Source organism: Podarcis liolepis, assembly GCF_965112155.1.
Source record: "Podarcis liolepis genome assembly, chromosome: 12".
In the NCBI taxonomy this organism is placed as follows: domain Eukaryota; kingdom Metazoa; phylum Chordata; class Lepidosauria; order Squamata; family Lacertidae; genus Podarcis; species Podarcis liolepis.
The window spans coordinates 13279845-13304231 of record NC_139563.1 but is presented as its reverse complement, the minus strand read 5'-3'; the positions used below and the strand labels follow the sequence as shown (position 1 = coordinate 13304231).

At 43.0% G+C, this 24387-nt stretch overlaps 1 protein-coding gene across 2 annotated transcripts in view; it reads left to right on the top strand.

The window, feature by feature from the left end:
• Positions 1-23995, top strand: part of LMBR1 (limb development membrane protein 1) — a 327116-nt gene extending 303121 nt beyond the window's left edge. For both annotated transcript variants that reach the window (XM_083467065.1, XM_083467064.1), the window contains 9 exons: positions 1335-1407; positions 5679-5759; positions 6905-6981; positions 7547-7624; positions 9274-9347; positions 9604-9694; positions 13213-13279; positions 18706-18867; positions 20341-23995. In XM_083467065.1, the coding sequence (XP_083323191.1) occupies positions 1335-1407; positions 5679-5759; positions 6905-6981; positions 7547-7624; positions 9274-9347; positions 9604-9694; positions 13213-13279; positions 18706-18867; positions 20341-20426 (789 nt within the window). In that variant the 3' untranslated portion in view covers positions 20427-23995. The remainder of the gene's footprint in view (positions 1-1334; positions 1408-5678; positions 5760-6904; positions 6982-7546; positions 7625-9273; positions 9348-9603; positions 9695-13212; positions 13280-18705; positions 18868-20340) is intronic.
• Positions 23996-24387: the final 392 nt, after the last annotated feature.

The following is a 24387-nucleotide window of genomic DNA, read 5'->3' as shown; positions in this document are numbered from 1 at the left end:
CTCTAAAGGCCGGGAGCCAGCGCTGTCCGCAGACACTTCCGGGTCACATGGCCAGCGTGACGAAGCTACTCTGGCGAGCCAGAGCCGCACATGGAAACGCCATTTACCTTCCCGCTAGTAAGCGGTCCCTATTTATCTACTTGCACCTGGGGGTACTTTCGAACTGCTAGGTTGGCAGGCGCTGGGACCGAGCAGCGGGAGCGCACCCTGCCGCGGGGATTCGAACCGCCGACCATGCGATCGACAAGTCCTAGGCGCTGAGGTTTTACCCACAGCGCCACCCGCGTCCTGCTGTGTTGGTACAATATGATAAAAAAGCAAAACATTACACCCTTTATTAGGACCATTTTCTTTACAAAATAGTCAGCAAGCTTTGTAGAACTTTCATTCCGGCTGGAATTTGTGTTCTAACAAAATAGCAGAAATGAGGAGTGTTTGGGGGCATGGCAGAGAAACCTCGGTGTGCACCATGGTGCAATTTCAGAAATGTATACAATTTAATTTCAGAATTAGAAAAATTTCTTTTATGATAACATGAAATTGTATGTATGGGATCATGGCAAGTGTGTGGAGAAGGCACATGTTAACATGTTTGTAACAGGCCCCAAAATATCATGCTTGGGACCTGAATCCCAAACTAGAAAGTAGCTTTACCTAAACAGTCTGTGTTTGACCAAGTTCTATCAGAATCACAGATTCATAGAATTGGAAGGGACCTTGAGGGTCACCCTGTCCAACCCCTACAATACAGGGATCCTTTGCTCAATATGGGGCTCGAAGCAACGACCCAGAGATTAAGATTCTCATGTGCTACTGACTGAGCTATCTCAGGCCAGGTGACTTAAACTGGAAAACTTTTCTAGAAAAAAATATTAGGTCTGGACAAACGTGAAAGTTTTTGTTTCATAGTCTTTGTTATAGGAAAATGCTTTTATGTTGTAACCTGGGTCCTACATATAAATAAATCTGTACTTGTGTATTTTCAGAATTGTGATCTTGACCTGTGTCGTCAACTGAACATTTTTTAACAAACCTTCTTCATATGTAGACAACTTGAAGAATTTTGCTCATCACATAGGATCAATTCTATATGCACAAATGTAAAATTATCCATTGTGTTTGGGAACCAAGAGAAAAACCTAGGAGAATGCCAGAAGCATTGTTATAAAAATAAATGTTTCCATTTTGGTCAGCTGAGGGCCAGTTCACACTTGGCCCAGCAGTATAGGTTGTCCTCATGCCTAGGCTCCTATTCTCTTCTGCCATGTACATGGTGAATTGTGTATGGACTACCTGTAATGCATATTTATCTAGTGTCTAAATTTCTGACTTAGATCCTTGAAGACTTGGATGAACAGATATATATCATCACCTTAGAAGAAGAAGCTATCATGAGGAGGCTAAATGGTAGGTATGTTTGATACTTACGGTGGTTCGTCTTGTATCTGGTTGTATAAGGCGGCAATTTTTTGTCATTTCTACAGAAATGATAAGCTTTACCAGCTGCCACATTTGTTTTCGATCCAAACCTGCCTTTGCTTAAGGACAGGAAGTGCTCCGATCGGATTGTGGTGTGGGCAGCCATTTTAAATAAAGGCAAAACCAAGAATACATTTCCTTGTATCCCTCCTTCCGGAAGCTGCTGCAGCCAAGCTGGTGCCAAATGCACTCTGCTTTCCTTTGGACCACATCAGTGAGGACAAGAGAGGGGGTTCTTATCATCTGGGCACGTCAGGACCCCCATACACACGTCCCAGGCTTGCACCCTGGAGAGGTCACTTTTGTGCTGCTAATGCAGCGATTTGACTTCAGAACCACTGGAGGCACACTCCTTTGCTTCTCAAAACAGATGGATGCCAACCATTTCTTTACATGCTATGCATAAAACGTTACAGGGACCTCACAGAAAGAAATACCACATTGTCCTTTTCCATCAGAAGGTATGCAGATGCTGCTGGATTGTGGCCCAAGTGTTTGTGTACTGTGCTGGCAGTATAGAAATGAAGGTGCTATCATAAGAAGAAAAAAACAATAAACAAATATAGGGTGGCAATTACAATGAAGTGACATTGTTTTGAGGGTGATCTGGCTATCACTCCATTGGTCGCCAGGGTTGATTGGGCCCTTCCTCCCTCACTGTTCCATGTGCGTCCTTCCTGAAGCTGCAAGTTTGGTGGAAGAGGATGACTATCTCAGATAAGAATGAATGCACCGTTCTTCGGCCAAGGGTATATGATAGCTGTGTTGCCCTGCCAGAACCTCCAAATGAGCTCAAGTCATAATGTAATCATTATGTAATGTACCGTAATCATGTCATAATATAACCATAGAGAATAGTTTTATTTGTATAAGCATCTAAAATACAGAGAATTATAGCTGGAATTTCAAAGACTACATCAAGATTTTTAGAGCAGAGCATCTGTTTCATTGAACAGGTTTATATGTTACCTTTAGCACAAATGTCAGTGAATTTCTTTGAAGCTACAGTGGAGTAATTATTTTTTCCCTAACTACCGAGCTTGATGTTATGATGGAACTGCATAATAATTGTTGCTGTGTATTTCATTATTGTTTCCTTGGTGCTCATGGAATGGTCATGGTTCCCTCCCCCCTTTTTTTCCTTAAGAGAAATCGTGTTTTGACACAGTCGGTTTTGAATTCTGTCCTTTCAGAGAATCAAATGGGAAGACTAAAATATGCATTTCAGCTGCTTAAATGTTTTACTGTATAGCTGAGAAGCTTTGGAATACGTGTAGTTACTAGAGTCACATTTCCTTTAGTTTGACTATTTTCAAGTTTTTTGTGGACAGATGGGCCTGCTACAAAACGTTGCAGTGCTGAGTGCTCCTGATCAGGGGGTCAGCTAGTTAGCCAACCGTTGGGAAGGACCATAGCTTGGTAGTGAAGCATCTGCATCATGCAGAAGGTCCCTGGTGTCCCGTGATACCAGACTGGTATCTCCAGGTAGGACTGCCTGAAACTGGAGAGTCGCCACCAGTCAGTGTAAACAGTAATGAGCTGGATGGACCAATTGTCTCATTGGGTAGAAGAAAGCTTCCTATGCTTCCTGCACTTCACCCAGCAATTGCTGGAGATACTGCCCCTATGACTAATCAGGACTCTGCGGGCAAGGGAAGTTAACCCTTTCTCCCATGCCAGTCCTGATGAAAATCCCCTCTCCCTGAAGAATTCCAAAGAAGAGCTTTGGAGTCGGAAGCTGCAGTTCCTGTTTATCCTCAGTTGCAACAGTGTAGGATCAGAGGTGTTGGAAGTGCAACCACAAAACAGGAAATGTTCTCCTCGGTTTCTTGAATAGGTTAGTTGGTTTGTGTGTTATAAAGCATTGTACATAAAAATTCCCTGGGCTAAACATGAAGAAGAAGAAGAAGAAGAAGAAGAAGAAGAAGAAGAGGAGTTTGGATTTGATATCCCGCCTTTCACTCCTTTTAAGGAGTCTCAAAGCGGCTAACAATCTCCTTTCCCTTCCTCCCCCACAACAAACACTCTGTGAGGTGAGTGGGGCTGAGAGACTTCAGAGAAGTGTGACTGGCCCAAGGTCACCCAGCAGCTGCATGTGGAGGAGCAGGGAAGCGAACCCGGTTCCCCAGATTACAGGACTACCGCTCTTAACCACTACACCACATGGAACCTTTTCAGAATCTTCCTTTGTCTGTGGGGCAGTCAACACAGTGGTGCTGTGGACCTTCGCTTGTCCCACTCATCTATCCAAGAAAAAGAAACACACCTGTTGAAGAACCGTGTCTTTGTATGCTACTGAGAACTAACAAATACTGAACAAGGAAGTATTGAGCACCTGTTTGCAAGTGTGGACACACATAGAACAGATGTTAATCACATTTTTGGCAGGAACTCAGGTACTAGCATAATGAAGGACTATGGAACCTGCCTCTAATCCTGGAAAGAATGAGAAACTTTGGTAGCTATAATCTTCATAATTTCCTAGACGGTGGGATCTGAATCAGCAATATTTTTACTTCGGTTCTGGCTTAGCGGAATGCTTCTAGGAATCAAACTGAAAAAAACTTACATTATTATTAATCTTGTGTCTTTTAAAAATGCCTTTTTAAGATCATGCCAATTATTAAAAACACTTATAATTTATAAAATGTGAATTTTATATAACTTTATTTTCCCCATATGCTTTTTTTGGTGGTGAGGAAATCATCCCTGCAATGGATGATCTGCCTAAACTTTCTTGTTGCGAAAGAGACTGGGTTGGCAGCAGTGTTTCTAGCATATTGTATTTCAATACCCACATCATTCCTACACCAAAAGAATAAAGCTAGGACTTTCTTTATATTAAAAGGGAAAAGTTGCCTTTAGCTATTAGTTTTCCTGAATCCAAGGAGACGGGTGGGGCAGGATCAAAAATGCTTATTTGATCAAAGTTATTGGCTCTGAAGGTATTCTGACCTATGTAAGAAAGATGAAAGGTGTTGTTTTTATTGCGCACTAGTAACAGTGTAATTTTGAACTAATTGGTGTTGAACTGCCAATCACCTACAGGGAATGCAAATAGATACTCCTACAATTTCCTTTGAGGTACTGAAATATTATGTTGGGGCTGGAAGAAAAACAAAATAATACTGTTAAATTGACCTTAAATGAGCTGCTTTGTGGTTTTCTTGGAGAATCCCTTCTAATTTTTCATGACTAGTCTGGACATGTTCTGTCTACCAGTTTGATTTATTGGCTAGACAATGCAGACATTAAACTTTTGTGCTTGTTTGAAATGAAGTTGAGAGGCTGTAGTGCTTTGAATAGTTTGTGCTGTCTTTCAGAGTTCTGATGTGATTGCTCTAAAATGTTGCCTTGCTCTTTGGCAAAATATTGGGATTAGTGTTGCCTTGTTATCATCTCGGAGGAAGTTGTAAGACCTGTCATTTATGCGTCAGTGTAAATATTAAAGATTTGATGTATTTCCCATTAACACTGATGTGAAAATTACTGCAGATGCAGTGAGATTTGGTGAGCATCCAAACACCTGTATTGACAAATAAAGCTTCCTTTATACAAGGTAGCCCATTATTTAGCTCACTCTTCTCTGCTCCAAGGGGCAGCTGCTCTTTGAGGACTTTCCTAGCTGTGCTCTTATCCTCATTACTGGTGATGCCAGATGTTGAACCTAGCACCCCATGCATGCAAACATTATGCTCCACCTGTGATTTATGGTTCTGTTCCTGATGTAAAATGGTTAAAGAGGTGTTTGCCTTTTTCCATGTGGAAGCAGAGGACAGTTTATATTTTTGCAGATGGACCACTGCAGGAAAGGTGCATCCTGGTTTCTGCAAAGAAAGGAAGGGCAATGGAAATGCCAAGGACTAGAAAAGAAGAAAAAAGCAGGAAAGAGGAAGGAAAACAACAACTCTTTAGGATCCCAGGGATTCCGATAGTCTGGGATTCAAACAGTTCTTCAGTCACAGTTCTGATTTAACTCATTGGCTAAAAACATCGCTGGCAGCAGCCAGTGTGAGTCTTCTCACAGAAATCATTTAGAAGGTTGCTTGCACATTTTGCTTCATAACTTTCCTAGCAGCTTCAGCTCATAGTCTTGGGCCCCTATTGGCATGGGCCCTGGCGCAATTGCTTCTTTTGCACCATTATAATCCAGCCAGGTTTGTTTTAGTAGTCCTAACCATGTCTTTCTTCTTGAACAGGGATGTCTTCACCAGTGGAGTACAACACAAAGCAGCTGAAGCAGGAACTAAGTAATGTGAAGAGTATGAAGACAAAATTGGGTAATTACATCAGGCCTTTTCTGTGGTTCCCTGTGTGTGTGTGTGTGTTAGTTCAGTTTAAAACTGTTTCTGGGTGGTGTTAGAAATGTGTGTGCTTATCATATCAGGTGTTATTACCAAGACGATCTCTTGTGTAAATAGGTTTTGTTAACATCACACTTCATGGCGGGAAACCCTGCAGTCCTGTAAATGGGTTTTGATTTATTTATGCCCTGTGTTTTTCCCTGATGGGACTCGGTAAATATGTACTTAATAGCTTTCAGTTGTTTTTTAAAATTAAGTATCCCATCTGATGGATGGATATAGTCACACAAAATAAGGAAATAAGAGCCCTACTGGATTAGACCAAAGACCTGTGTAGTCCAGCACCCTGATTCCCATAGATACCTCTGGGAAACCCACAAATAGGTCATGAGCGCACTAGCCCTTTCCTGCTGCTGTACTTAACCAGCTGGTCTTTAGATGCATTCTGTTTCTGGTCCTGGAGCCATCATAAGCCTTATCCTCCCATGCATTCGTCTAATCACTTTTTAAAGCCACCTGAGTTGGTGAGAATTGCCACACCTTGTAACAAATTCCATGGGTTGACTGTGCTTTTGGAAAATTATATTAAAAGAGGAAATAAACCACATATACATTCTTCTGTCAATGGGATGTTAGCTCTTTTTGATAAGCTTTTTGCATGTGATGTAATCTGTATTAAAAAGGGTACCATTGCAGACTCCATACAGGGAGCCAAATGTTTGAATGTTCCAAGCGCTTCCTCATATGTGAAGCCAGATTGTTGGGGAAAACATTCCAGAAAGATGGGTAGATGGTTGATGTCCCCAAAATGACTCCTTCCACTGCTTTGCCTGGTCATGGTTAGGGACAATTTAATAGTACGTGGAGTAATGTGTGTGGCACTTATTGCCTGACAGGGCAATATAAATGACCTACAAATTGCTCCTGAAACCAGAGGTAGGCTAGGAAGTTGTCCTTGGAATTCCACAGTAGTCTTGCTTACAATATTAATTGGGGCTACTTTTAGTTAAGTGTGGTGGATGTATATCTTAGACTTAGAGAACTTCTACTTTCAGAATAGGAAAAGATGTTTGTCTCTAAACAAATTAATATAGCAAGTTTTCTTATTTTTCTCTTAAAAGAACGACGGAAAAAGGCTTCAGCTTGGGAGAGGAATCTTGTGTATCCAGCTGTAATGATCCTGCTGCTAATTGAAACTGTAAGCTGTAATTTCCTTCCATTGCTTAAAACCCACCTGTCCTTTTGAGATTAGTGATCTTTTTCATGTACGTGTGTGAGCTGAGTAACAAAAATAATAAGGAGCTGTTTTTGTCTCCCTAAGCCAGTGGTTCTCAAACTTTTTTCTCTGGGCCTGGGCCACACTTCCAGAATAAAAAATCTGCTTGTGCCACACCAATTTTTTATTGATAAGAAGTACATTGGGAAACAAAAAGAAACAACTTCTTTTTGTGCTTGATTTATAACATAGAACACAACTACTTTATAATATGATTGTGGGACATCCAGAGAGTATAAAACAATTACATTTGATGTGATATGATACTATACTACACTGAAATGTTTAAATGTTTCTTTGATTGTCCTTGAATCTGCCACACTTGCTACCCGCTCCTGCCACACCCTGTGGGAACCACTGCCCTAAGCCATTAGCACTCAGTTTTCCTCTCCAATACAGAGGGGAATTCTTCAGAAATGGTAATCAGTGTGAAATACAGCAAATATTTTTGAACCTTCATGACTTGATGTTTCTTTTTCTTTTTAAGGCAATCTCTGTCCTCTTGGTTGCTTGCAATATTCTTTGCCTGCTGGTTGATGAAACTGCAATGCCAAAGGGGTCAAGGGTAAAGTGTTATTCTTTTGTGATATTAACACCAGCAAAAGGCACATTGACAGCACAATCTAATACATGCCTACTTGGAAAAGTCCCATTGAATTCAGTGGGCTTCAGGAAAATGGGTATAGAATTGCAGACCTGTGTTCAGAAGTATGAATTCTGTCCTTGACTTTGATTTAGCAGTCACACAACCTCAAGTTTTCATATTGTGAAGTGTGGCTCACACATTGTTTGGCATGTGTAACATATCTAAATTAGAATAAAAGGAACAATCTCAATAATCAGTGTTGGAAGCAGCAGCAGATGTGTACAGGTTAATAATGGACAGAGCTGTTTGTTTGCGTGTCAAAACCCCTCCCCCAGAAAGAAAGACACAGGACACGATGTTTAAGTTTAATGGGCATGAAATGGCCACAACTTTATTGATTAGAGAATTGAAGGTATTGGCCCTAGGCATTGGCTCCTATCCGCTACCCGGCATGATGTCCGGGAAGGGTTAACACTAACCGTGGGAGGCCCCCGTTGGAGTACGCCAACTAGGATCCCACCGGTGTCACCGCTTGGGGCGTGCCGGGGGCCCTTACCTAGGTAGGTTTCGGACAAGACAACGCCCCACGGAGTCCTGTACCGGACTACCCCATTTCCTGGGGGAAGGTGATGGCGTTCCTTCCCCCCCAACCATCTGCATAACAATTGAACCCCAGCCAATGCCTAACCGCCAATACAGGGAAAGTTGTGACGATTTGCTACGAGGTAGGCGAAAAAACCAACTGGCGGAAGATCGCCAACTTGGAAAAATTCCTACCAGGCCCCTTGCGGCGACCAACCGAAGTCCATAGCAAGGTCATGACTACCTACGGCTACCTAAACGTCTAAGGGTGGGTGGGATGGGAAAACCTCTCAGCTGGTCGGGAGTGAAGAGGGCGGACCCTGGGCGTACCCGGCTTAAAAAACCTTAAGCCACGCTTCCCCCCGGCCCGCCGATAGGCGGGCAGGGTCGCGAGCACGCCCAGGGATTCCCCCAACTCTCGCGGGGGCCAAGGTTAGCCTCCGCGCTTGGGGAGGAGGGGCTAGACCGCAACCCCCTCTCCTCCCCATAGTCGGAAATGGCTTTGTCACCATTAACACCACCGCTGGTGGGGAAAGCTGTTTAAAGTGGCATGTATCTAAAGCAATAGGGATCATCACATCAGCAGGAAGACTGAACAAGGCTCCAGTTGTGTAGAGTCACCCTTCTTTATATATATCTTAGTTATATTGTGACTTTTCTGTGTTACTCTATTTACACATGGAGCATGATTTAGAAAGAGTTGCATTTACTGTTGAGCCAGTAAGGCAAACTGCTTTACAATTCCCCTGGTTTCCCTTTATTTGCGTCAAATTATTTGTGCATTTCAAATTATTTGTGCACACTGGCATTCTAACGTAACTCATCTGGATGGAAAATAATTATGTTTTGGAATGTCTGGCTCATGTTTTCAGCCTTGATAGTGTGTGATTATTAATGGCTAGGGATTAGCTTAGTAAGAAGATTATCAGAAAATGATGCTTCATAACTCTTCCTTTTTAGTACTTCTGTCCAATGCGTTTGAGATTTCATGGGCAGAAAAATAATAGTGCTCTCTGTGTAATACTTTTGTTTCTTAAATCTTGCAGGGGCCTGGCATAGGAAATGCCTCTCTGTCCACATTTGGTTTTGTGGGAGCAGCACTCGAGATCATTTTGATTTTGTATCCTTTCTTTCAGTAGCCGTTCTTGTCTGTTAACAAGTATTCTGTCTAATTTTCTGGGACGCTGTTAATTTACTAAGACACTTGCCTAGAAGAGAGAAAATGACAGGCCGGTCATTCCCATGCACTCAAAAGTGGTTGTTATTTCTCTCTCTCTCTTTCTCTCTCTTCCCCCCTTCCCTTTGTGGTGCTTAAGTCTTCTAGGAGTCTGAAACCGGCATTCTTTAGTGGTTCTTTTATTCCTTGATTCTCACAGCTATCTAATGGTCTCTTCGGTTGTTGGCTTCTATAGCTTACGCTTTTTTGGAGATTTCACTCCCAGAAAGGATGACACAACGATGACAAAGGTAGGTTAAAAAGTCTGAGGTGGTGATGTCTCCCTCCTCTTGCTTGCCCATTTCTTCCACCCAAGGCAAACCTGACTCCCACAGATGGTAATTGCTCTGAATGGCTCATTTGTGGTGATTAGTGTTTGTAAGTTGCGTAAACAGACTAGAAGTTTTTTTTCAGGCCCTGAATGGTCTTGAGGGGGAGGGGAAGGAAGGAAAAGCCTTGTCCTGTTTAGTTTGGATGGCGTCCATTCACTTGTAAAGTGCTGGAATGGCCAAGCTTGTTAACTAGCCATAGAAAATCTGTTGAAGGGTTCCCTCCCCCCCTTGTATTGCTAATGAGTAACTCTGTGCAAACTGTACTTTAGGAGCTTCTTTGAAATGCAAAGAATTTGGTTGCTACAAGTAATGCAGGCAAATTAATTCAAATTGAATAACTAAATCAGAAGTAGTTTTATTCAGCAACACTTTTTATTCTGAGGCTACTTTGACTTTTCCAGAACTTTATAGTGGCTTTAGAAGAACTAGTGCTGGGGTGTACACATTAAAAAGTCATTCCCACAAACAGCAAAATTATTTAAACTGAAAACCTACTGTCCTTTAACTTCTGAATTTTTGAGATCCCCTTTCTCCTTCCCTCCTTTCTTTTTTGTATTCAAAGAATTGGAGGAGGGGGGAAATATTTGCTTTCATCTTGAAAGCAATTCTTGAAAGTGGGAAAGTAAACAACTATAGATGATCCTTGATTAAAAATGTTGAGGAATCCCAATATATATGCTCAGCCCCTTCACATACAGCATGTTAGAAAAATGCTCATCACAGATTTATGTAATCCATGGTTAATGTATGAGTGTCAGATTCAACTACCCACTGCATAAACGGAAGCCAGTGCGAGGACTCCCTCTAGTGCAGTGGGGCTTTCCCCCCTCCTTCCCCCTGTGACTCCCTCAAATCTGCTCTGGAGACTCAGGAGACTCCAAGAACATTGCGAAGGAGAAGGGAGATGATTCTGCTGGGCAAGGAGAAATATTTGCATTGATGGAACAGTCTCCTGGGTGCTGTGTTGAATTGTAGAAGTGGCCTTAAATGCCATAAAAATAAAAATAAAAATATTTATTTATTTATTTATTTATTTATTTATTTATTTATATCCTGCCCTCCCCAGCCGAAGCCGGGCTCAGGGTGGCTAACAACAATAAAATAAGACAACATTTTAAAATCATTTCATTAAAAAATTACTTCAAATCAAATTGATGGCAACCATTGGGTAGAGTTCTGTGAAGATTGCCAAAGGAGGGAGTCAGGCTGTGCCCTGGCCAAAGGCTTGGTGGAACAGCTCTGTCTTGCAGGCCCTGCGGAAAGATGTCAAGTCCCGCAGGGCCCTAATTTCTTGTGGCAGAGCATTCCACCAGATCGGAACCACAGCTGAAAAAGCCCTGGCTCTGGTTGAGGCCAGCCTAACCTCTCTGTGGCCTGGGACCTCCAAGATGTTTTTGACTTGACATCTTTGTTTGAAGATTGTAAATTCCTCTGTGGGACATACCAGGAGAGGCAGTCCTGTAGGTACGAGGGTCCTAGGCCGTATAGGGCTTTAAAGGTTAAAACCAGCACTTTAAACCTGATCCTGTACTCCACCGGGAGCCAGTGCAGCTGGTATAGCACCAGGTGAATGTGATCTCGCAGTGAGGACCCCGTAAGGAGTCTCGCTGCAGCATTCTGCACCCGCTGGAGTTTCTGGGTCAGTCTCAAGGGCAGCCCCACATAGAGCGAGTTACAATAATCCAGTCTGGAGGTGACTGTCGCGTGGATCACTGTGGCTAGGTCAGGGCGAGAGAGGTAAGGAGCCAACTGCTTAGCTTGGCGGAGATGAAAAAATGCCGCCTTTGTTATAGCTGCAATCTGCACCTCCATGGAGAGGGAGGTGTTGAAGATTACACCCAAACTCTTAACGGACGGTGCTGGCACTAATTGCGCCCCCACAAGAGATAGGAGTTGCCCCCCAATCCCATATCGTCCCGACTCAGCCAAAGGACCTCTGTTGTCGAAGGATTTAACTTCAACCTGCTCCCACGTAACCATCCAGCCACAGCTTCCAAACATCTGATCAGTGTGTCTGGGGCCGAGTCAGGATGGCCATCCATCAACAGATAGAGTTGGGTGTCATCAGCATACTGATGGCAGCCCAACCCAAAACTCCGGACAAGCTGGGCGAGGGGGCGCATAAAGATGTTGAAAAGCATCGGGGAGAGTATCACACCCTGAGGGACTCCACACACCAGGGAGTGGCGCGATGGCAGTTCCCCCCCAAGCGCCACCCTCTGTCCCCGACCAGAGAGAAACGAGTGCAGCCATTGAAGGACTGTGCCCTGAATCCCCACGTCGGCAAGGCGGTGGTCCAGGAGTTCGTGATCGACCATGTCGAAGGCTGCTGACAAGTCTAGAAGAATCAGCAGCACCGACCCGCCTTGATCCAGCTGCCTGCGGAGATCATCTGTTAGGGCGACCAGAGCCGTCTTGGTCCCATGACCAGCGCGGAAGTCAGATTGGAATGGATCCAAAGCCGATGTTTCATCCAGAAACCCACCAAGCTGTTCAGCAACCGCTCTCTCAATCACCTTACCCAGGAACAGAAGATTCAAAACCGGGCAGTAATTGGATAGATCTAAAGGATCTAATGATGTTTTCTTTAAGAGTGGGCGCACCACTGCCTCCTTCAATTCCCCTGGGAATGTCCCGGTGCCAAGGGACAAATTGATGATATCCCCTAGGGGGGCCCGCACCTCGTCTGGACACGCTCTAATCAGCCAGGACGGGCACGGGTCGAGAGGACAGGTGGTGGGCTTTCCAGCTCGGAGGAGTCTGTCCACATCGGCTGGGGATATCCGGTCAAAGTGGTCCAATACTGGACCCGAGGACAGTCGAGGGGCCTCCAGTTCCGTTATTGTATCCAAATTGGCAGGGAGGTCACGGCGGAGCAAAAAAGCTCGCAAATGCCTCACAGCTGTGTGTCAAATTGTTATTTAAATTTAAATAAACTATACAGTGATTTGTATACCTGTAGTATTCTTTCAGCCCCCCACTTCAGCACACAGAAGGATGCCCATTACGGTTTCATCTCTTGATCTGCAGTGGTTCTTGCCAGCAAAGAACCCAAAGATTCTTTTGGGACCAAAAACAGCAGCAACTCCAGCCTGCTGCTCGATTCAATACAGAGACCAAATGCCGTTCTGGATGCACAGAGGCTGGAATCCCTGTATGTTAAAAAGCATCTGTGGCAGAAATAGGGGCTTAGTATGCTTTCTTTGTGTTTGTATGATACAGTATATGCCAATATCTAAAGTCCCGGTGGTCTATATAATTTGTTTTAGAGGAGACCTGAGCAATATTGAAGAAATGCAGAGGAAACATTAACCTTAGGGATGGGCAGACTTTAAAATCAAATTAGAAGAAGCTGGGTGTGTTTTCAGTGCCTTACTTGGTAGACTTAGAGCTCATCAATCATATTGAAATCCTTTTATTTTGTTTTGTTCAAACAGATAATTGGGAACTGCGTTTCGATCTTAGTCCTCAGTTCAGCTTTGCCAGTTATGTCAAGGACACTGGGTAAGTCTTATTTCTGTTTTTTAGAGAACTCTTTATTGAGGTGTGTGTAGTTTGGTGTCATTGCCTACAGATCAGTAAATGGTTTCAGTCCTATTTTCAGGAAAGAAAATCTAGGTACAACTTGAGTGTCTTATGAAACAGCGTTCTGAACATACTTTGCTGGAGCTCTTAAGCCAGTGCAGACTCTGGCCATTCTTCCCATGTCAGCGCCAGACTTTGAGCATTACTGCTGGGGTTCCAGAAACACAAGCATCAATGCCTAAGTTTCCTTGTAAGCCTGTGGCTTGGGTGGTAGGCCCTAAAGGGACAGAGTTCAGAGGAAAGACCCTGGGGAAAGTCAGCGTATATTTGCTTGGTAGCACACCCTTCCCTTCTGTGTAGTGTTTTTTCTTCATGCAAGGAGGAAATATAGACAGTAAGATTCTTATACTGACAAACCCTTGGATTTGTGTGTGTTGATGTGTGCACAGACTTTATGGCCTGATTTCAAGCAAATTGCCCTCCCAGCGTGGCTAGCAAAGATTAAAAACAAACCAAGGCATAAATACAGTGGTACCTCGGGTTAAGTACCTAATTCGTTCCGGAGATTTGTTCTTAGCCTGAAACTGTTCTTAACCTGAAGCACTTTAGGTAATAGGGCCTCTTGCCGCCGCCGCGCCGCCGGAGCACAATTTCTGTTCTCATCCTGAAGCAAAGTTTTTAACCCGAGGTACTGTTTCTGGGTTAGCGGAGTCTGTAACCTGAAGCGTATGTAACCTGAAGCATATGTAACCCGAGGTACCACTGTATTAGCAGTAAAAGGTCAGGACAGCAAAAGCCTAAAACAGAACTGTAGTCTAAATTTCAGAGCTCAGTGGTAGTTTCCCACCAGCACCTGAAATCTGCCTCTGTGATAGGAATGGAGCAACTGATTCAAAGTGCCCCAGTTCTGAAGCTGAGTAGCTTGCCCTTGATTGATGGTATCAAAAGCTGCTGAGGGGTCTAGAAGTGTTAACAAGGCCATACCCCTGTGTCCTTCAGGTGTAAGGGCAACCAGGCTAGTTTCAGTGCTAAAACTAGTCCTGAAGTCAAATGGAATATAGACCATCAGGTTTGTCCAAGAATGCAGTCATGCAGTTTGGAGGCCAGTGTAGCACAATGGATAGGTCTGGGGTTGCTTGTGGAAAATCCAGATTCCGGTTTCTTCATAGCCACAAACCTCAGTGAGGTGGTCTTGTTGAAAAGCCACACAGACTGTTTCATAACACAAATGACCTTGTCATTGCGATAATAGGAAAGCAGCTGCAGCCACAGATAACAAATCTAATATACTTGGGCTATTACAATGGGCTGTACATTGTGCTGCCTTTTACAGACAGTCTGGAAATTGCAAGTAGCTCAGGTTACAGCTGCAAGGCTAACTGGGGTGGGTGGTGGGATCATAGTCCTCTGTACTAGACTGGCTGCAGTGATTCTCAGTCTTCTTTCTGAGCTCAGTTCAAAGTCTTGGTGCCCCTTAAAGCCATTCATGGCTGCAGTGCAGTGACAGAGAGTATCATTTGTGAGCTTCCGCTCCAGATTTCCTTGCGTTCTGAGATGTGGTGGTTTATAACAGGACAAGAGCAGTTTTAGTTGTGGGACCACACTGCCCTCATTTTGGAATATTCTCCTCCAGGAGACTTGCATGGCACCATATTGTTCTTTTAATGTTTAGATTCTGAGGTTTCTGAAGACGATTTTAGAAGTGCAGGATACAAACAAACAAACAAACAAACAAACAAGACCTCTATAAATAGTTAACAAATATGAGCTTTTCCGTCATAACTACTGATGATACTCACTTGCTAGATAAGTAGAGGAAACAAGGGAAACCAAAGGAAAGTAGCATCAACAACCTAGAAAGAGCTACTTGAGGAACTCTCAAATGTTTGATCATGCCTAGAGGCATATTTTCCCTTTAATGGAGCAAGCCCCCTGTGCTATTCCACAAACTGCTTTTGAAAGTCTCATCAATTTAGCAATTTTTCCTAACTTTTAGTACACATTTATTTAAATAATGAAGTGAGTAATTGCAGCCATTAGGTATTTCAGCCTAAAAAAATGTGAGGGGTAAAAATAGGTCTGTAATCTTTTGCTGCTCAGGCTTTCTAGGGGGGTGGGAAACCTTATATCAACTGGCATGAAGATGACCTTCTTATAGAAAATATAATCAGGAAAAAAATGAGTGTGCACACATGCACACAAGAGGATGTGTCATTGCTGCTACACAAAAAGCAAATTAAAGGCAAGACTCCCTAGTTCCCTGCTGAGGGACACAAATGAAATTCCTATATTGTTTGCCATAGAGATAAAAGGAAGGCTAAAACTGCAAAGATGAACAGTTAAAACACAGCTAACAAAATGCACATACACAGCTGTCCAAACAGGATTAGTGGAGTGCATTAGGGTACAGTGAGTCATGTGGTGCTTTGCAGAGTCTCAAAACACACCACATTGGATGCTATGAAGCTTTTCATAGGATGAGTAAAGCAGGCTTCTGGGTGATAAAATGAGGAGAGCTTCTGTCATAAATGGGAATGGCAAATGGGAAAGTAAAATTATCTGTATTAGAATATTCAGTGACTTTCACCCCACCATCAACCTAACAATGAACCAATCTATGCAAGAAATACATTTTCTGGACACTACTATAAAAATACACGATGGGTGCATAGGCACCACCTTATACCGAAAAGCAACTGACCGACAAACGTATCTACATGCTTTCAGCTAACATACCAAACATACCAAACAATCAATTGTATATAGCCAGGCTCTACGTTACAGCTGCATCTGTTCCAACTCTACAGACAGGGATTCTCACCTAAGAGATCTACAGCAAACCTTTTTGGAACTAAAATCTCTGCCTGATGAAGTTAAACAACAGATCAACAAAGCCAGACTGATACCCAGAGAGAACTTGCTGCAAGACAGACCCAAAAGAGAAAATAACAGAACACCACTAGTAATCACATACAGCTCTCAAGTTAAAACAGTTCAACGCATCATCAGAGATTTACAATCTCTCCTAGACAATGACAGTTCTCTTTCTTTCTCAAGCCCTGGGAGGAAGGCCTTTCATTGCCTACAGACAGCCACCCAATCTTAAACAACTCCTCACCCACAATAATACAGCAACCAGACTTTACATGGACACTGGTACCAGAGCCTGCAATAAACCCAGATGCCAACTTTGCTGCCACATATACCCAGACAACACCATCACTGGACCCAACAACATCAAACATACCATTTCAGGCCTATTTAATCGCTCATCTTCTGACATTGTGTAAGCCAGTGTTTCCCAACCACTGTTCCGCGGCACACTAGTGTGCCGCGAGATGTTGCCTGGTGTGCCGCGGGGAAAATTTAAAAATTCGAAAGATTTTTTTTTTTAAAAAAAGTCAAATTTTCGATTGGGGCGCCGTCACTAGATGACCCCTGGGGTTCCCTCCCTCCCTCCCGCTCTGCGCCTCCCTCCTCTTCCTCCTCCTCCGGGGAGGCCCTTCCTGGCTCTCGGCCAAGGCTTGGCGGCTGCCACTCACTCACTCGCTCGCCCACCCGTCCCTCCATCCCTGCACCCGGCCTCTCCCCCTCCGTCCCCGGCACGGGGACTGCCGGGATCCGTAGTCCCCTCGCCCTTGGGCTCCGCGCCCGCGCGGGGTGCGCGAACTACGTTTCCCAGCGTGGCCTGGCGGGCCGGGCGTTTTGTTTGAAGCCCTCTTCTCCCGGCCATGGAATGAGCGCAGCGGCGGCGGCCGGGCGGGCAGGGGCTCTTCCGCGCAGACCCCGCGCAGCCTGCCTGCGCCCCCGTGGAGATTGGGCGGCAGGATGGAGCCCGGGGATCCCCGCGGAGGCGGAGCGGCGGAGGCTGCCCCCCAGGTAGGGCTGCGTCGGGGGGGTGTTATTTTTGCAATGCTGCATCCGCGCCGGAGGGGACGCATCGGACCGCGGGGAGACCCCTTGGCGGGCATGCAAGGCAATGCATGCGTGCAGGCGTTGCATGGAGTGCAGTGCAATGCAATGGCAACGCGGCGCCCTGCATGCATGCATGCAACTTCCACCGGCGCTCCGGACTTGGCAGGTGAGGGGAGTCCCCAGTGGGCGGCAGAGAGAGCCGGGAGGGTGAAGGGGAGCCGGGGGGAGCAGCGCTGCTCCCCGAGCCGAGCCCGGGGGGGAAACTTCGGCATCGTTGCGGCGGGTGTTGGAAGCGGAGGCTGGCGGGGGCCCCTCACCTGCAAAACCTGGTCGCCTCTCATATATTTCGTGCATTGCATTCATCGCCCGCTTTCTCCTCCAAGGAGCTCCCGGGGGCGCGCGTGGTTCTCCCCGTGTTACCCTCGCAACAACAGCCCTGTGAGGTGGGTCAGGCGAGTGGCCCAAGGGAGCACCCAGGGATTGTCCTGGCCAGGTGGGGTGATTTGAACCCTGCTCTCTGCCCGGTCTTCGTCCTCATTTAGCCCCCACATGTGCATGACTGTGCATGACTGAGGTTTTCCCCCCTCGTCTTGGCTATGGTGTGAGTCTGTGCTGTTAATTAATGGGGTTCTGCCTTCGGAGAAGATGAGCCAGCCCTCAAGGAGGTGATTATGTAATTTGCTAGCAATTCATGTCCCTCCCGGCGTGACGCTGCGCGCTGACGTCACGGGGCTGTAATGGTGGTGTGCCTCGAGATTTTTTTCATGAAACAAGTGTGCCTTTGCCCAAAAAATGTTGGGAAACACTGGTGTAAGCTATCAAATGCCAGCAGTGCCCTTCAGCTCTCTATATTGGACAAACAGGCCAAACCCTACGCCAAAGAATAAATGGACATAAATCTGACATCAGGAATCACAAGAGAGAGAAGCCACTAGAAGAACACTTCAATCTCCCAGGACATTCAATACAGGATCTCAAAGCAGCTGTCTTATTACAAAAGAATTTCAGAAACAGACTTGAAAGAAAAATTGCTGAATTACAACTTATTACTAAACTGAAAACTATGGAGAGACCTGGTCTGAATAGAGATATTGGATTCTTGTCTCATTGCATATGCTAAAGCTATTTTTGGTCATCTGCATCCTATCCCTTGCTTTTTCCTGTAGGACTAATTCAGTTGTTAACAGTCGTCAACAGATTTATCATATCCATTGAGCCAATCACCCATCTCCTACTACCCTTCTGAGAAAAACCCCACCCCACCCTCCCACTATATATAAGGGTCTGGTGACTTCTGTTTCGGTGTATCTGAAGAAGTGTGCATGCACACGAAAGCTTATACCAGAACTAACTTAGTTGGTCTCTAAGGTGCTACTGGACAATTTTTAAATTTATTTCGATTAAAGTACTTGGAGGTCATTTTTCAATCTTAGATATCATCCTCATTCATTTGCTTTTCTGAATTATGTCACGTTCTCTTCCCCCTGCAGGTATTACCAGGTTTGATCTCCTTGGAGACTTTGGAAGGTTTAACTGGTTAGGAAATTTCTACATTGTGCTATCCTACAATATCCTCTTTGCCATTGTGACAACCCTGTGTCTGGTTAGAAAGTTCACCTCTGCAGTTAGAGAGGAGCTTCTCAAAGCATTAGGTAACATTTGTTCTCTTTCATTTGATAGCCATATTGTGCATAATTTGAATTTAATTTAATTTGAATTCTAGAGTTATAGGGAGAGTAATTTGCCTGGTGTGGGTTTCCAGCTTCCTTCATGTGGTATAAAAAGACATATGTGGTGAGTGGTTCTGTGTTGAGTTCACCTAGTTTATTCCTTTTAAGAAAACAATTTATTTGTTTGATTTTATCCCATCTTTCTGTCAAGTGGTCTCAAGACAACTTATAATGAAGCAAAAGTAAAAATAAAAACAACTAGAACAACTGAACCAATTGTTTTGCATACTTACAGTGTCCATAGCAAGCCAGCTTATGAAGCCAAAAGCCTGTTTGAATAAAAGCTTTATCTACCATCAGAATGTAGTAATAATAACGCTAGTTATTATTATTATTATTTATAAAAATAATAAAATTTATTATTATGTTAGTTATGATCTGCAAAAACTTACACAATTTGAGGCCAAGTAGTTCTCTGGCTTGTCATGATTTAACAGCCAGTACTTTTGAATTTTCCCTGGGAGCAGACTGGTACCAAATGAAGCTCTTGTAATATGGGAGTTGCATGCCACCTACAGCTTGCCTTGTTCAATAGCCTGGCTGCAATATTCTGAAGCAGTAGAACTTTCACTGTTCAGTCAGCATCACGAACAGCACATTACAGTAGTTCAGATAAGATATAACTAAGGAATGTGTTGCCACAATCAAATCCACCAACACTGAGAGTGGGCACAGGATATTTCTTATCAGGTTTTGACATGCCAATTGATTTGCTTTGGATAATGATGCAAAAGCTGGAAAGCTTTGAGGTGGAAATTAAGGAATTGCAACATTAGAAGACCACCAGAGACTCATGGACAGAGAGATGCTTTGAGTAGACGAATGCTCTGTTCTGTTTTGCTTTTCAAACTGCATGATGTAGTTTATTGTTTTACAGTTTTTGAGGCTTATTTTGTTACTTGAAAATTTAGTAATAATGAAATTGCAGATTTATGGATTCAACTTCACATTAGAAATCAATAGACAAAGCCATGTAGAATGTTCAGTATTTGTTGTGTGAAAGTAAGATGTGATGGAAAGCTCACATACAGCTCCCCTTCCCATCTGCAATGACTGATAGAATTTAAATTTGTATAATGATGCCATGACATTCTGCTTCTCCCGTCAGCAACCAAATATTTAGACCTGGGGAGAGGAAATACCTCTTATTATGACTTTACAGTGTTTGCAAGTTCTACTAGACAGTTGCAAGGGGCATTTAAGTTGCACAGATGCTGTTCTTGTGCCATTTATAATCCTGTCTAGTTTCCCATGTTCTCAGATAAGGTCTCCACAGACAAAAATCTTCAATTTATTTATGTATTGGAACGAAGACTAATGTGATTTTGAAAACACCTATAGTTGTCAGAAGTGAAAGAGAAATTTAAATGGACTGTCTTTTGAAATGTTTTGCAGGTTTAGACAAGCTTCACCTCTCACACAATGCAAGAGACTCTGAGGCTGCCAAGCCATCTGTAAACGGGCACCAGAAAACACTGTGAAAAGCAGGTGGTGGAACCGAGCCCTTTTGACTTCATGACATTCCTGTCACTTCATAGCACTTGTTTTTGTATTGCTTTTTCTTGTTTGTATATTGGGTCCAAGTTGATAACAAAAAAAAAACTGCACCCAAGAAAGCTGGGTGTATCAGACTGTACTCTCTCCTTGCTCAGATTGATCCATGTTAAATTACTGTGTCAGCTGGCGCAGAATTGCCTTGAAACCTGGAAGCGGAAAAGAAAACTCCATTCCTCTCTGGATACACCTCCATATTGATCCATCAACATCTTAGGCCAAGAATCTCCCAAGCATAAACCTTTTGCTGAAGAATTAGGCTGGGTGTCTGAGTTGCGCCTTGCTAGTTGAAAATGGCAAATCCTTTACTAGAGTTGCTGCTTTTTCAGTAAAATTGCATTATGAAAACGGACAACTTATAGAGAACATGGTAAGATCCAGGATCAGTACATTCATTGCCCGTCTGATGAGTTTCCACTGTCATTGTGTCTTAAGATACCAGCAGTTCCTGGTTCTAAATAACAAACTGGCCTACAGTTATCACTAAAGGTAACTTCCACTGAGACTTACGAATTACACAATAACGTAAGCCTAGGTTGCAGTGCTAAATTGTAATTTCACAGACCTCTGATTGTTGTGTACATAATCATGCATTTTAGGGCAATCGCACAACTCCATTAAATGCACAGAGAATTCTGTTCATTCCCTTCCGTGTAATGTGTCGCCTTATATGCATAAGCAGTGAGAAAAGGATACAATAGCACACAACTTCCACAAGTGTGAAAACAATTATCCCACTCTAGATGCCCTGGGTTAAGTGTGCAGTGCATTCTAGTTCATTAGAATAGACCATTTTTTCATTATTTTCTTTGTTGATCTATCTTTTTAAAAAACATGGAGTAATCAGGTAGCAGATTATAAACTCCAGTTTTTTAAATATGAAAATATAGATTCCAATTAAGGCATGCAATTTTCATTGATATTGTTACACTTTAGCAAACCTTGTGTGTAACATATGAATCTGAAGGAAGTTAGCATACATACTGTGAGTAGAGGTAGGTAGATTGTAAAGGCTAGCATGACATTTTATGAAACTTTGCTGAAGGTTTGTAGTTCTTGGATGATGAAGTGACACTGGCCATTCATAGATGAGCACATTTTATAAGTTAGATCCCATAAGGTTAACTGGATCTTCACAACTTTAATGTTTTACCTCACTTTGAAAATATCAGTATTATATTAATCTCAGTAAGTCCAAAACTGGGTTTTGATGTGTTGTACAATGTTAAAATAATTCTGCAAATTATCCTGCTTTTTAAGAAAGTTCAGAATGTTACTAGATTCACTGGGGCTCACAAGCATTTTCTACACTGTTTGAAATCAGTGTAGAGTTCCTGGATAATAGACACTATTCTAAGTTTCATATGATTTCTTATGAAAATTAATCTTGCATTAAATTTTGGAAGGTAGCATTTATAGTAAATACATAATAGAATTTTTTCTAATATTGTCAGTGGAAATGACAAATAGAACAGATGCAGGACAGAACTTATTTTCATAAAACTGTTTCTGGGAACTGGAATAAATTGTAAACTGGGGGCTTTTTGCCACAGTGGAAGATGTAGAGAAATCGACTCACGTAGTGACATTGTTAGGGTAATCAGATTAAGCCAGGATATGCACAAGTGCTGTGCACCACATACAGCACACTGCACATAAGTGGGGAAAGAAGCCAGGAAGCTGTAGTTATGAGTTAACTATAACTTCACATCACATGCAAATGGGAAAATTAATGGCTTCTGAACCAGCCAACTTGTGGATAAGCTTGTTTGGAAGCTGTTAAGCAAGGGAAGTTGCAATGAACTTCTGCTTCCTGACTTGTTTTTCCATTCACATTCACAGCATTTTAGTATCTGAGCCAGGCCCAAGAGTTTAGATATTGATACCTTGTATCTCATTTTGAAATGGTAGTAATTGGTTTTAGGATTTTTAGTGTGCTTGGCACCTCCACTCAACACCACATTGAAACATAATCGTTCATGTCGTAATAGTAATATGCCTACAGAAAAAAAAAGTGGATTCTGTATAGTAAAGGTACATCAACAGTATGCTTATTACCATAGCTACTGCAGTCAACATATAGATGGATCCAACTGAATTTGAAAGTATTTGTGATTCTGTGGCTATCATTCTTTGGACAAAGTTCATACCAAATTACTGAGAATTTTAATCCATGTTCTTCATAGGTAGAGAGTTGACTTAAGACAAATTTGCAAATTAAACATCAAAGACAATAAATGCAGATGGCATGCGGAATCTTCCGTAAGTACCTTAATAAACTTGGGTTGGTTCACCTGTAAGTGCTCTACTGTACAGCCCCATTCAAATCAGGAGCTGTGCAAGAGGAAATGCTTCCCTGAAAATGTTGCCTTTGGTTATCCTGGGGTGGTTAGCATTAATGGTACATGGTATGAAACCTGCCCCCATCCCCAAAAGTCATTTGATTAGGGCCACATTTGGGACAATATTTGTGGTGCTAAATAGGCCAGTGATGGGTAGGACCTCTTCCTCCCCTTCCATTCCTCGCCCCTTCCCAGCCGCTTGCATGAAATTAGGCCAAAGTCTAAGCTGTCCCCTGTAAAGTTTTAATGCCTTTGGCACGAAAATAGGAGGGATCTATCTAGTAATGTGACCAGTGCCATTGCAGCAAATCATTGTTTCCTGGTGATACAAGAATACAGGCCATCTCACCCTGTGAAATTGAAGCATAACCTGGCTATTGCTGCCTCCCACTTCCAAACTTACACAAAAATCCACAATGCACCACTCTGGAGATGCAAGTGAAATAAGAGTCACTAGAAGGGGGACAGATTCAGCACCTCCCCCCATTATAAGTATATGTGATGGTCTCCTGTTCCTTGACTTTGTCCATGTGAAATTGTTAAAATTGTCATTTTAACCCTCAGTTGAAAATTATTTTACAGATGTTCTACTTTCAAATATAGTGATAAAAATTACACATAAATACTTAAAGTTATAAAGGCTTAAATGTGTTTAAGTAGATGGTATTAGTAATTCTTTGATGGATACTAGTAATGTATTCCTAGTGGTTTGACTTGTGTAGTCAAGTGTTTTGTACCTTTTTTTTTAAGGTACAAAAACCTCTACTTCAGTCATAAACCATCTGCCTCGTTATGAGGCTAAAGCACAAATATGCTTTTCTTGTATGAGCTAGATGTATATCAAATCAGACCAAAAATGTATGCAAGTTAAGTGTCTTAAGTGCGCCATTGTTTGGCTTTCTCCTCCACTGGTACACTGTGTTAACACAGCGTGACAGAATTGTTGTTGCAAAGTCTGAGCACATCTTTACTCTCTAGCTTTTTAAGCTAATGTCAAGCAGACATAGAGGGGTTATTTAGAAGTTGGCTTCACTAGGACACTTTGTTTACAGATTGTAATGTGACGTTTACCTTCACCTCTTTCTCCAATCTCTTTTACACAGTTGCCTGTTTTACAGTGTCAATTAAAGGATTTGACAATATGTTCTTCTACAGCTTACTTGGTTCAGAGGTGTTTCATTCAGCTCAAGCTTCATAATGGTGCACCTTGTCTTCTGTTCACTTAAAACACTTTGACATTGCGTACAGCCTGGTATTGAGAACATCTCACAGATGTTCTGCCTCTGCACTGAGATTTTTCTGTTCTCCTCTTAGGGAGCTTGTGAACTTTCTTCAGAAGAAATGGGGAGTGGGTAGCAATGTATGTATTTGTTTGTATGTATGGGTGAAGTTTATGGACAATAAGATACGCCACCTTTACAGATCTTTGGGGTGTACCATTAATGTGCCCAGGAACACTTTTTAAATAGAGGATGGATGAAAGCACATCTAGGTAGGGGAAGATATACATCCCATGATTTGAAAGCTGACCACAAGCAGAATCTTG